The 13,481-nt window shown below is 37.1% G+C and overlaps 1 protein-coding gene across 1 annotated transcript in view; it reads right to left on the reverse strand.

The window, feature by feature from the left end:
- The window catches only part of EFCAB13 (EF-hand calcium binding domain 13), a 126,666-nt gene that overhangs the window by 59,725 nt on the left and 53,460 nt on the right, over positions 1-13,481 (reverse strand). The window contains exons 19-28 of the mRNA XM_058675798.1: positions 13,167-13,238; positions 9,569-9,673; positions 8,613-8,708; positions 7,638-7,691; positions 6,938-7,042; positions 5,569-5,673; positions 3,099-3,152; positions 2,410-2,514; positions 1,819-1,872; positions 600-704 (exon numbers count right to left, since the gene is read on the reverse strand). Coding sequence (XP_058531781.1) covers positions 600-704; positions 1,819-1,872; positions 2,410-2,514; positions 3,099-3,152; positions 5,569-5,673; positions 6,938-7,042; positions 7,638-7,691; positions 8,613-8,708; positions 9,569-9,673; positions 13,167-13,238 — 855 coding nt within the window. The remainder of the gene's footprint in view (positions 1-599; positions 705-1,818; positions 1,873-2,409; positions 2,515-3,098; positions 3,153-5,568; positions 5,674-6,937; positions 7,043-7,637; positions 7,692-8,612; positions 8,709-9,568; positions 9,674-13,166; positions 13,239-13,481) is intronic.

Consider the following 13,481-nt stretch of genomic DNA (forward strand, 5'->3'; position numbering starts at 1 on the left):
GACCTTATGCCTGAAACAGTACCACACCCACCATGGGAAAACCCAGTTCTGGACAAGGCCTCTGGCACTGTCTCCAAGGCTAGGACTAGCAGAGTAAGCTTGCACTGCCTCCACCACTCCTCTGCCAGCCCTGGCTCCTGGATGATGCAAGAATACCATTCAGTTCTCCCACAGCTGTGGCAGGCACCCAGCCATTGGAGTCATCACCAGTGCCTACCAAGATCTGTACTGGCAGGAAATTAGAGCTAAGAGTCAAGGAAAGAAATTGAACTTAAGTTACTGTCTGTAACCAATAAAGTAATTATTTCTGCATTCAGCCTACACAAGTATGATACTCATGATCTCTGCTTTTCTGGTTCTGAGTGATTCTGAATTTGTGAATCCATTAATTTTCAAACAAACCGTTTGAACTGCTTTATATAGTTTTTTCTTTTAGCACCCAAACTAACAAAGGCTCTGTAGGATTTGCTTTTCTTTTATCTTTGAAAGATGCCATTGTTTAGCATATGAAGCATCACTAACTCATTAAGATTTATTTCCTTACAGAAGTCCATAACTGCAAGTTGCACTTAAGACTTAGTCTTATCTACAATTCTTACCACTAATTGGCAGATTTTCGATCAGATTTTCACATTCCTTCTCTGTGAGTTGAATTCCCAGGTTTTCCAGAACAGTGTCTAGGTTATTGATTTTAACCATTCCACCTTAGGAAAGAAACAAAAAGTCTCATGAAGCAGAATTAATAATATCAAAATATCGATATATTCAGTAATAGTTTTTACATGTATTTCACAATATTAAAAACAAATATACATACATATACAAGCTATTTATATTATTGAGTAGGCATATATGGCTAGCTCAGCATATTACCTCATAGTAAGAACAACACAAAAATGTTCTGAAGTTCAAGAATGATGTGGTATTCTCTTAGCATTAACTAATAAATGTATTCACAGCATTAACTAATAAATATATGTCAAAAGTGAAATTTTAAAAATCTTCATACCAATGGTAGGATTTTCCCCACAGTATTCACAGGGAGACTCTAAGCTGACCTACTACAGCATGGTGCTGGAGCCAGATACTATGAATACTCAGGTACAAAGGAAAGAGTCATGGCTGGAGTTCTGACGATTAATGTTCTACCTAACCGCTACATATAAAAAGAACGCTAAAAGTGTTGATCGAAATAATAGAAAGTAGAAGACAGCCAATTCACCACAAACTTCTTCAAGGATTATTGCTGACTCTAATTCTTCCAAAGGTGGGGAATAAGTCCCATTCTTACCTGCAAAAGACTTCATCACCATGAACTAAGAAGTGGAACCTGTAACCATTCCTCTCTGCTTTTCTGTGTCCTTATCTTCTCTGATTATCAGGAGTGATATGGCTAGGACAAAGTTTGACCACAATCCTTTTCAATTACTACACTTTTGATTGTTAACTAACTTTGGGAAAAATTATATTATAGAAAATAGAAGATTCTAGATTATTGAAATGCAATTATATTAAAGATTACTTCTAAAATTCTTGGTGTAATAGGCAAATTTTGAGAACAAATAACTACTGTTCTCTGCATTATATTTTTTATATAATTACAGTTTAAACGATTCTTTGACTTTGCTATGTAGAATATTCAGTAATGAAAGAACACCTTGAAATGGCAAAAAAACAAGAACTTTTGTGAAAGCATTATATAACAAATGCAACAAAATAAGAAATGATAGTACAGGAATGGAAATACAACTAAAACATAGTGGAAAAACGCATGTATTAATTCAGAAGGTTTTTCTATCAATCATGCTTTTTGCATACCTTTCATAGCCTTCACACCCTCCAACAATCTCTTCTGATACACCTTCCCAGAAGCTGTAAGAAAAGACATGGTTTATATGAGAAAACAAAAACAAGGAATGTGGATGGTCACACAGCTGTGATACAACTGGGCAATTCCAGTAAGACGTTTTGTAAAATTCCACTCTTTGGGAATCCTATATTAAAGTCGTCAGATAACAATTAGCTTTTAAAAGAAAAGCTGCCTTGACTAGGCAGAAAAATGTACACCGTGTTTGACATCCGAGGGAGGTGCTGGGGAAGACTTTATTCACAAATTATCTCCACTCCTGCCTGTCTCTTTTCCTTCTTCCCCTTTCTTGTAATGGTCTCTTGCTCTTCCCTTCATCTCAGTTAGGACTCAGTAACCTGATGGCTAACATGGTTACATCTGCATCAGCTCTGAGACACAGCTAGAGTTTGGTGACTCCCACATTAACCCTGCATGAGAGCGAGCTGACCCTTTCCTTGTCACTCCATCACTCCTAGAAGAAGTAGCTGAAGACACATTATAAACATGCTCACAATGGCGTTGAGCTCCCTGGGAAGGCCACCAGCATGTGTTTGGCTCACCATTCGTGGGTACGTTTTGCTGTAGCTTCGCACATTCGCTCTCAGTGAGCTCTATTCCCATGTCTCCCAGAACGTGTAGCAGATCATTGGCATCAACTTCTTTGCCTTTCAAAACATAGGAACATTAGTGCTTGACCACTTTGAGGATCTCTAATGATTCTAAAGAATGAAAAATGTATCATCTGTACTGTGTTACTTTCACCTTGAAGTAATGAACAAGCAGAAACACACATGACTACACAGAATTATGAGGGAATCACAAAATCTCATCCCTTGACTTTATAAAAGGAACAATCTTTTGGTTGTGAATTTGTGAGCAAGTAATTTGCCATCAAGAATAATGGAAACTTAATTAGTGTAAACAAATTAGAATAACAGAAACTTAACTGGTAACTTAGTTGTATATGAAATATTGTGATTAGCAACTTTCCCTTCACATATGCCTGTGATGACAAGGCATATGCAAATATCTGGCAAGGCATATTTGAATATTGGTGAAGTAAAATCATATTATTGATTTATTAAATATTCTGTCAGATTTCTTACCAAAATACAGACTTGAATTATATGTATTAAATTTAAAATGTTCAAGTAAATATATCACAGGATTTTAGAAGCAAATTTAGGATGGAAAAATGTTGAGAAAGTATTTTTAAATTAAAACAATTATATAGTAACTTTCTACTCACCAGTGAAATTTTTAACTTCATTCATCAACTTTGTCATTTTATATTTCCCATTAACTATTAAGGAAAATATAAATCAAATGCAGATATGATATCTGCATCCATTAAAAAGATGAATTTTAAAAATCAAGCAATGTTCATACGTATCTCATACTTACCTCTCCCTACCTTGAACCAAAGAATTTAAATTGACTTCCAAAATTTTGATTTATTAAACTATACTAAGATGAACTTCCAACAGTCAAGACTCAGATATAAAATTAAATCAATGTTGTCCTTGGGTTCTATTTCATTATCTTATGCCTTTGAAAACTCTAAACTATTTATTATATTAAGCACAAAGTTGTATTTGCAATTCATATGTACTGCATATTAACATTTGTACATGGCTTTAGATACTGCCTTCTGATGTAATTAGTTTTAAGTAATAATTCCCGAGTTTTCCCTGAATCAAAAATTGTCTTCTTTTTAAAGTTTATTTTTATTGGAAAGGCAGATCAAATCAATGGGCTGAAAGAGAGATAGAAAGATTTCCATCCGCTGGTTCACTCCCCAGATGGCCACAATAGCCAGAGCTGAGCTGATCCAAAGCCAGGAGCCAGGAACTTCTTCCAGGTCTCCCACATGGATGCAAGGATCCAAGGCTTTGGGCCAGCCAACAGGAGGGAGCCGGATAGGAAGTGGAGCAGCCATACACAAACCAGGGCCTATATGGGATCCTGGTATCTGTATGTTGAGGATTTAGCCATTGAGCCATCATTTTGAGATTGAGACAAAATTTCTTTCTTCTTTTATATCAGGAGATAAAAATCAATCTGATCAAACTTGAGAAAATGAAAAAGATTGTGTATAGATTATATACATATACTCAACTTTTAAAGAACACGAACATAAACAACTCAGAAAATTGGGATTCCATATTTACTTTCTTTTACTTTATTATTTGAAAAATGCTACAACATTTCAAGTACAGAAAATATTCTTGACTGTTCCTGATTTCTCATGACAAATATTTAAACAGATATCTGATATCAAAGGATTATTGTAAGACACATGGGTGCCAGTTCATGTCCTTGCTGCTCTACTTCTCATCCAGCTTCCTGCCAATGGTCTGAGAAGACAGTGGAAGATGGCCCCAGTGTTTGGACCCCTGCCACCTACACGGGAGACTCAGGTGAAGTTCTTGCCTCCTGGCTTCAGTCTGGCCTGGCCTGGCCCTGGCCATAACAACCATCTGGATACTGAATTAGCAGGCTGAAAATCTCTCTTTTCCTCTCTCTCTCTCTCTCTCTCTCTCTCTCTTCCCCCCCTTTCTCTCTCCTCCATCTATTCCTCCCTCTCTTTCTACCCCTGCCCCACCTTATACTCTGGCTTTCAAAAACTAAAGTTTTCAAAAACATAATGATCTTGGTGAATACGGATTACTGAAAAATAATTTACTAATAATTTTCTGGTTTTTAATAGGCATCTATAGAGAACAAAGAGTGAAAAGGGAAAATTTTGTTTCTAATTTTCTAATTTCTAATTTCTAATTTTTGTTTCCATAATTTTTTTTTTACAAATTTATTGAGATACACTTCACCCACAGGCAAATGTTTTTGGTAAGTGTAACCATTTCCACAATCGAATTTCAGATTATTTTCACTACCCCAGAAAGAAACCTAACACAAGTAGTCTTCAATCCCTAACTCCCACATTAGCCCATTTCCCTGTGTCAGGGAAAATGCCAGAAATTGTGAAATGTCAATTCACCATAGGAAGATATAATTCCTAAAATTCAAATGAAAACATTAGTATGCAAAATATACTTGTGTTTTTGGATCATTTCACATAAACGAAATCATGCATTATGTGGTATTTTGTGAATGACTTCTTTCATTTAGAACAATGTTTTTTTTAATCCACTACAGCTCAGCAATAAAGTTAGTTTTATCTGTAGTGTAGTATTTGTTTCTAGATCATTGCCAGATCAAGACCTGATAATACAGCCCTTGGATCAAGGGATCTGATTCAGGAAGTAGGATATTATTAATCAGGAAGGATTCCACACAATATGGCATGAATTTTCACAACCTTTAATTCTGAGAAATGAGGAGCAATATCACATATTGCTATGAAATGTATCTCTCATGCTAAAACTCTCCCATCTTCAACCTGTTGTTATCATTCTTATTTTACCATGTTCACGTCCTTCCAGAAAGATCTCTCCTCCAATTTGTGTATTTTCACACACTTTTAAGTGATCCTAACAATAGTCCTATCTGTCAGCATTCTTTTGGTTTTAAAATTAAGGCAGTTACTGACATACTTCATTAAAATGACAAGGAAAGCTATCACCTCTTTTCCTTTCTGAGTTTGTTCTTTCAGTTTTTATGAATGATTCTTTAATGACAATCATGCTTTTCCAGGGGTGATTATACAGATGCCCGTTTTCTCAGGTTATCTTGAGTAGCTCATGGATTTACATGCTCACCATCAACAGGCAGTTTCTCCATTAAATCTTTACTTTCCATTTCTGAAAGTTGCATTCCCATGTCTTGCGAAACAGTGTCCTGTTTAGTGACATCAAGGATTCCACCTTAGGAAAAGGAGAGGAATAAAAATGAAAGTGAATAAAGATAAGACATCAAGCTATGAATTACTGTGCATTACAGATAAGTTTCACTTGAAGACTAAAGTCCAGTGAAGTGTGGGAAAGCAGTTGAGGACGGCCCAAAGTCTTGGGACTCTGCACTCGTGTGGGAGACCTGGAAGAGGTTCCTGGTTCCCGGCATCAGATTGGTGCAGCACCGGCCCATTGCGGCTCACTTGGGGAGTCAGTCATCGGATGGAAGATCTTCCTCTCTGTCTCTCCTCCTCTCTGTATATCTGACTTTGTAATAAAATAAATAAATCTTAAAAAAAAAAGAAACATGGAGTTCTTCCTCACTTACTTCAGCTACCGTTTATCATTGGACTACAATGTGCTGTCATTTTTATTTTCTTTTTTACTTGATAGTAAACTTAAAAAAGGAAAAGCAACGACCGGTGCTGCACCGAGCCTAAGGTGCAGGGTCCCAAGGTTTTGGGTCATCCTCTACTGCTTTTCCAGGCCACAAGCAGGGAGCTGGATGAGAAGTGGAGCTGCCAGGATTAGAACCGGCGCCCATATGGGACCCCAGGGCATTCAAGGCGAAGACTTTAGCCACTAGGCCACACCACTGGACCCTAATTTTTATTTTCAAGTAAAGAGAAATTCCTTAGTCTCAGAAATTTCCCCTTCCATTCTCCCCATCTCCTCTCCCCCTCCACTGATTTCCCCTTTATTTTACAATAGTTTAGTCCTAAACAACAGTCACAAGTCCATCATCGTGTATTTAATTGTATTCTGACACTGTAGGTATGGAAAATGGTAGAAGGTCCAGCATTCAGTGTTGAGATATATTTAACAGTTTCATTGGGAGTCCATCTTTTATTCAGAAGTAGAGGTGTACATGCAGTCTACCTTCACTTTGTGGTATACTTGTCTCCGTTATACAGTTCCTCTAAATATATGTATATGCATGTTTACCTTGCCAGTAAAAAGAATGAAATTCTACCATTTGCAAAAAAAAAAAAAATTGTCCCAATCTAGCAACCATTATGCTCAGTGACATACACCAACCCCAAAAGGAAAAATATCATGTTCTCCGATATAAGGCAACCTTAATGCAAATATAATCCACAAGTCAAATTTGTGGAAGGCCTACCTACTACAAACCATCCACTGAATAATGTTGTACTGGAAGTACTTTAAAGATTCCTATAGAGCAGCCCCAATTCTCAGAGGTTCAGAACAATTTAAATCAATCTTCATTCCTTACCACCAACTGGCATGCTCTTCTTAAAATCATTGACTTTATCTTCTCTGAGTTTCCTCTTCACGTTTTGCCAAACAGTGTCCAGGTTACTAACATCAACAATCCCTCCTTTGGAAAAAGAAAGATGTGGAATATATTATCAAAATCTTACTTCCAAATATTGCTGAAGGTTGTTACTACCAGAGCACTACGATCACTGCAATGTGCAAGGACTAAGGTTAATGAAATCTATTCAAGTGCACCAAAAATATTCATGCAGAGCTAGAACCAGAACATCTTCCTCTGGTCTGGATTTATTAGCCAGCAGGTTGAACAATTATCTAACAGTTTATAGCAAGAGGAAAACAAATCTAAGATCTCTAACAAATTGAATTTGCTTTCATTTTCCCAACTCTAAAACATATATCAAGTCTTACTAAACTTTTTGATCAGCTTTTTATTTCTACAATTTATTCTTAACGATACAGTATTTGATTATTACCTTCCCTGCTAAGAGTAAAAAGAAAAATCATCCCAATAAGACCATCATCTGCAATCAAATGTACAAGATCAACTCCTAAAACTCATTCAAATATAAGAGCATATACATGACATCAGAATACAGGCAATGATAGCAGAAATTGCAATTTAGTAATTAGAAAGTGGATAAATTCAAAACATGATGCTCTCATATTCATCTACTTTTTCCTATCATTTCACACACCTTTAAGGGATTTCACACCATCCTTTAACTTCTTTTGATAGAGCTTTGCATTTGCTGTTTAAAAAGATACAAATCGGGCCCGGCGGCATGGCCTAGCGGCTAAAGTCCTCGCCTTGAAAGCCCCGGGATCCCATATGGGCGCCGGTTCTAATCCCGGCAGCTCCACTTCCCATCCAGCTCCCTGCTTGTGGCCTGGGAAAGCAGGAGAGGACGGCCCAAGGCTTTGGGACCCTGCACCCGCGTGGGAGACCCGGAAGAGGTTCCTGGTCCCGGCTTCGGATTGGCGCGTACCGGCCCGTTGCGGCTCACTTGGGGAGTGAAACATCGGATGGAAGATCTTCCTCTCTGTCTCTCCTCCTCTGTGTATATCCGGCTTTCCAATAATAATAAAATCTTTAAAAAAAAAAAAAAAAAAAAAAAAGATACAAATCAGGTCAGAAGAACAGATGTAGAGATTCATAAACTTATTTCAAAAGTTACAATTTCAGAATGACACTCATCATTATTTGCCCTGAAGAATTTATAGTTTCATCTTAAACAATGAAATTATAGACTGGCAAAAGTTATTTATGGAGTCTTTATATCTCCTTTTTGGCTACACACTAATTTTATCAGGCCTATCACTAATTTCTCTGTTTCCCCCTTATTACATACATTGAGATCATCTTCTCCTACTTCTCAGTTTAATCTTATAGATGCCTTACTACTAGTTTTCAAAGCAAGAACAGGCGATTCATTTTCCTGACATTGGGATTAGTGACTGATGAAGATTATTCCAAAACTATTACAAAACATGGTGAGATTTTCACCTTAAATTGGCGCTATTAAAATTCATTTTAAATATTTTTGGAAAGCTTTTCCTTTTTTAAGTTTACTATCAAGCAAAAGTTAGGTATGAAGCAATCAGGATCATTCTCACAAAAATGTAAGAAACTATCTTCCCTTCCATATTACATTGGTATTGGAAAACCTTACCACCAACTGGCAAAACGTTTAAAGACTCCAGGCTTTCTTTAGGTGTTGGCTCTATTCTCCTGTTTTCCAGAACATTCTTCACATCAATCTCTCCTCCTTGAAAAGGCACCAGGCAAAGATGCACATAGTTAAGGGTTCTGAAACTGAACTAGGAGAGGATAAGCGCACACACACACACACACACACACGCCCAGCCAATTCTCTAGTAGCACCCATCTTCTTGAAATTACCTCAGAATACTGAGGAAGCTAAATGTTCACCTTGGGTTCTCTTTTCATTTGGGGGAAATCAAAGGTCTAGAGGCAGTCCTCTTGATGTGACACTGTACCAACATATAAGACAGGTAAGGTAGATTTACCCCTCTAATGTGACTCATCTTAGTTTCTACGTTTGAAGGAGTACTTTGGCTTTACCATCCAAGTTCTGGGATCTTTATAAAAGCATTCTTATGTATAGATAGTTGAAAAATTGGTATTTCAGTACAGAGGACTAAAGCCAAGACTCCTGCGTTATCATCTTGCTGTTGTCACTCCTCCATACATGCATTTGCGAAATCTTGCCACAAGTCTTTAATTGGCCTATATTCATTAAAAATATGAGAATCCATGCCTACATATACATATGGAAAATGCTATACTTCTTGGCTGAAACCCCTACAATTCTTCCTGTAAAAACTGGCTTGACTGACATCCTGGAACATTGTCAGCTACTACTAGTTCATTAAGTACCATGAGACTGAGCATTATGTCTCTATTTGCTCACTATTGTTAGCATAGCACCCAATATAGACAGCTTAATAAAAATTTGTAGAATGAATGAATGATGAAAAACATACCAACTCCAGAGAAATATGTCAAGAGACTAATACATTATCATCTAATCCAAATGAATGATATCAAAAACATGATACTCAAATCAAAATTCTACTGACTGCACAAGAGTATTAAAACACCCACCAGTAACTGATGTATTTGGTGTTGGATCATTAAGTTCTTCAGTTGCAACTCTGAGTGCCACATTTCCAAGTATATTGTCAAGGTCATGAACACCAATTTGCAATCCTAGAAAAGAGAAAGTCACAAGGAAATTGAACAAAAGTCAAATACAATAAATATTGATTCCTGTGTATCAAAGTTGTGAATTTCAACACAAAAAGAACCAGAGGCATCAAATGATAATGGTACCATCAATGAACTAAAACGGTATTCCTTCATATTCAATATTAAAAGTAGTATACCTACCGTATTGGCGTGCTAAAAAAGGCTGGGAAAGAGGCCCAGCCCTCTTTGGCATGCCAAAAACAAATAGCAGCAAAAAGCAAATCTAAATATTTACCCTGTAAATACATACAATTGTTACATGTTAATAAAATGTATTAAAGCTTATGATACTAGAAATAAGCTAAAATTGTAAGTAAAAATGAAAAGTTGCATACCTACAAATATCTGCTGGTGTGTTTAAAAAAAAGGCAAAAGAGGAAAAACACAATGAAAATCTCTAATGACAAACAAGATATAACCATAACTTCAGACATTAAAGCAATAATAAGAGAATGATATAGAAATTATGCCATTGATTTAAATGTTTAGAAGAAAGGAATACAGTCTAGAAAAACACAACTAGGAGTGATGTAAGCTGAGCTAAAAAATCTTGATACCTGTATATCTATAAAGTTAACAGAATTTATAACTTAAAGTACCCCACAAACAAATTTATAATCCCAGTGTTTTACCTCTGAATGCTATAACTGGATGAAAACACTAACAGAGAATAGAGAAGAAGAAAATCCTATTAACTTTATGAAGTCAGAATACTGGGAAGCCAAATTCAAGAAAATCAAAGTTTGAAAAAGTATATTACAAGGCAATTGTCAAAAGCCTTTAAAATAGAAAACCTCTTCCAGCAAACACAACTGCATTTGTACACACCAGAAGCAATCAGAAATGTCTATCTCTAATACACATATGGGATATATATTTTTTTCATTCATAATTGCATTAAAAAGAAAAACAAAAATGTCAAGGAAAAAGTCAAACAAGAGGCCAGTGCTGTGATGCAGCACATTAAGCCACTGGCTGCAATGCCAGCATCTGATTTGAACCCCAGTTTAAGTTCCAGCTGCTCTAATTGCAATCCAGCTGCTTGCCGATATACCTAGGAAAGCAGTTAAGATGATCTGAGTTCTAGGGACACTCCCACCTACATAGGAGGCTGGATGGAGATCCTGGATCCTGGATTAAGCCTGGCTCAATTCTGGCTGTTGCAGTCATTTAGAGAGAGAAACAGTAAATGGAAAATCTTTTTCCTTCTTTCTCTCTCCATCTTGCTCTCCCTTTCCCTCTAACTCTGCCTTTCAAATACGGAAATTAATAATAAACAAACAAATAATAAACTTAACCAAGGAGGAAAACTAAATTGACTTAGGAAGTATAAGTCATTTTGTGTGATGTGTCATCAATTTGAATTGGCTCTAATTAGTAAATATGCAAGAATTTCACAAATTTTATGGACTTGTTTCTAAGTTTTGTACAGCCATGATGAGCAAATCTACATTCTGGAAATGGGTAAATTCCACAAATTGGGTAATAGCATTGATTCAGAGTCACTTGTTTGGTATAACACTAATTTTTGTAAATTTGAAGACTCACTAGAAATATGATGGTAGAATAGGGTAAGGACACACTTAAACAGATAGAATCACTGGCCAGGGTGAAGCAGAGAGGCTGTGATCCTGAGGTACAGCAGAAGACAGGCCAATGGCAGAAGAATACCTAGAGACCTGTGGATACGTGGAAGCAGCAGAGACGGCGGAGCGTTGTTGTTGTGACCAGATACCCAAGCTGTGGTGAGTGATCAGAGCTCCATAGTGGCCAGGCAAAAAGGGAGTTCACCAGGAACTTGGGAGGTGCACCCAGGCATAGAACTGCCTGTTCTGCTTGATTTGACCAAGAACAAAAGCAGAGTGCCAAAGCCCAAGCAGGCAGATGTAGCAGTAGGGTGGATTTTATGGCTCAGACCACCAATGCCACGTTGAGTGCCATTCTATGTACTAAGGGCTGTGGGGGAGGGGAGGCTGGAGGACAAACAGTGAGTTCCACCTGTGGTAGGCTGGGGGATAACCCATGTTTGGTTTAACATATTGCACTGGTTCCACAGGGGGAAATAATACTGACTTGGCATCCTACAGGTTCCACTCAAAACAGGTCCAGGTGGTATCCAGATCTGATGGACAGCAGGCCCAGACCTCCACCACTGCTACACTGGGCACCATTTTATGTACTGAGGAAAAGGCTGAGGGGCTGAAAGAAAAACAGTGAGCTACACAGGCACTGAGTCAAAAGAGAACTCACTTCTAGCTCAACACATTGCACCGGCCTCCCAGGCAAAATAGTACCAGCTTGGCATCCTACGGGTTCCACCCAAAACAGGTCCAGGTGGCTATCAGACCTAATAGTCAGCAGGTCCCAGCACAGTAAACACAGTCAGTAAAATCAACCTGTAGACCAGTGGGCAACATAACTTAGAAAGTGGCCCTAAGGAAAGAAATCTGCTAACCAGAATAGCAATGACCAAGAGCAAAAGAAAAGACAGGTGCACAATGAATATTACTGAAGCCTCCCCCACAAAGGAACAAAAGCCTTTGACAATATCAGAGTTAACTGTGGAAGACATCGAAGAAATGAGGAAAAAAGAATTTTAAAAACTTGTTATAAAGCTACTTGACAACAAGAACATACAGAACTTCACGGAATTTAAGAAATATGTCACATAGGAAATAGTAACATGGAAACAATCAAGCCACATTATTAGAAATGAAGGACAATGGAGCAAATTTTAAAAATTCAGTGGAAAACCTCAAGAACAGAATGACAAAGGCAGAAGAAATAACCTCAGAAACAGAAGATATTTTCTTCAACAATGGGGGGAAAATTACAAAGTTGGAAGAGGAACAGAGTCAAGCTAGAAAAGCAATCAAGAATTAAGGGACACTATTAATTAATCCAGGAACATGGTAAGTTTCTCCATTTTTCAATGTCTTCCTCTTTATACTTTTCATCATAGAGGTCTCCCCCATATTTAGTTAGCTTAATTCCTATGTATTTAAGATTCCTCTCTGCTATTTTAAAGGGGATTGTACTTAAAATTTTTTTTCTCAGCCATGGAATTATTTGTACATGCTAGTGCCATCAATTTGTGTTCATAAATTTTGTATCCTGCTACCCTGCCAAAGTCTCTTATGAGTTCCACTAGTGTCTTGACTGGGTCTTTTGGTTCTCCCATGTGGAATGGGGAAAGATCGGAGGCTTTTTCACTAAGAAAAGGGATGCTGGCACTCGAAAGGAGGGGGGACTAGTCTATTGAGACACGGTGCTAGCCCCTCAAATAAAATAAATCTTAAAAAAGGAAAAAATCAAGACTAACATTCCACATTTATTCTTCTCCCAAAATATATCTGTTGCATGTTTGGCTTGCCTTATAGCAGTAGAAAACATGCAAGTAGGTATAATAAACAACTATAGTCAATATTTTTATTGTTAAAAAATTGTCACTCACTTGACTCTTTGGTAAAATATGGTGTTTGCACCAACCCATTCAGAAAATCTTTTAAGTCCACTTTCCCTTCTTCTGAAAATGAAACATAAAAGAATGAACAACCTTAGATCAAAGATACAAAACATGCATGCCTACTTAACCTTCAAACCTCAAGTTTTTCATTTTTCTAAGTTTGATTCTGCTATATATAACCCAGAATAATTCCGAAAAGACATAATTATGATGACTTTTGGTTTTGTGTTGCTGTTGCAGTGGCAATAAGGATTTTAGAGATTTTGTATATACCTTAGCCAATTAAAATCTTCATTTTGGTAT

The sequence above is a fragment of the Ochotona princeps genome, chromosome 17 (assembly GCF_030435755.1).
Source record: "Ochotona princeps isolate mOchPri1 chromosome 17, mOchPri1.hap1, whole genome shotgun sequence".
Classification (NCBI taxonomy): Eukaryota; Metazoa; Chordata; class Mammalia; order Lagomorpha; family Ochotonidae; genus Ochotona; species Ochotona princeps.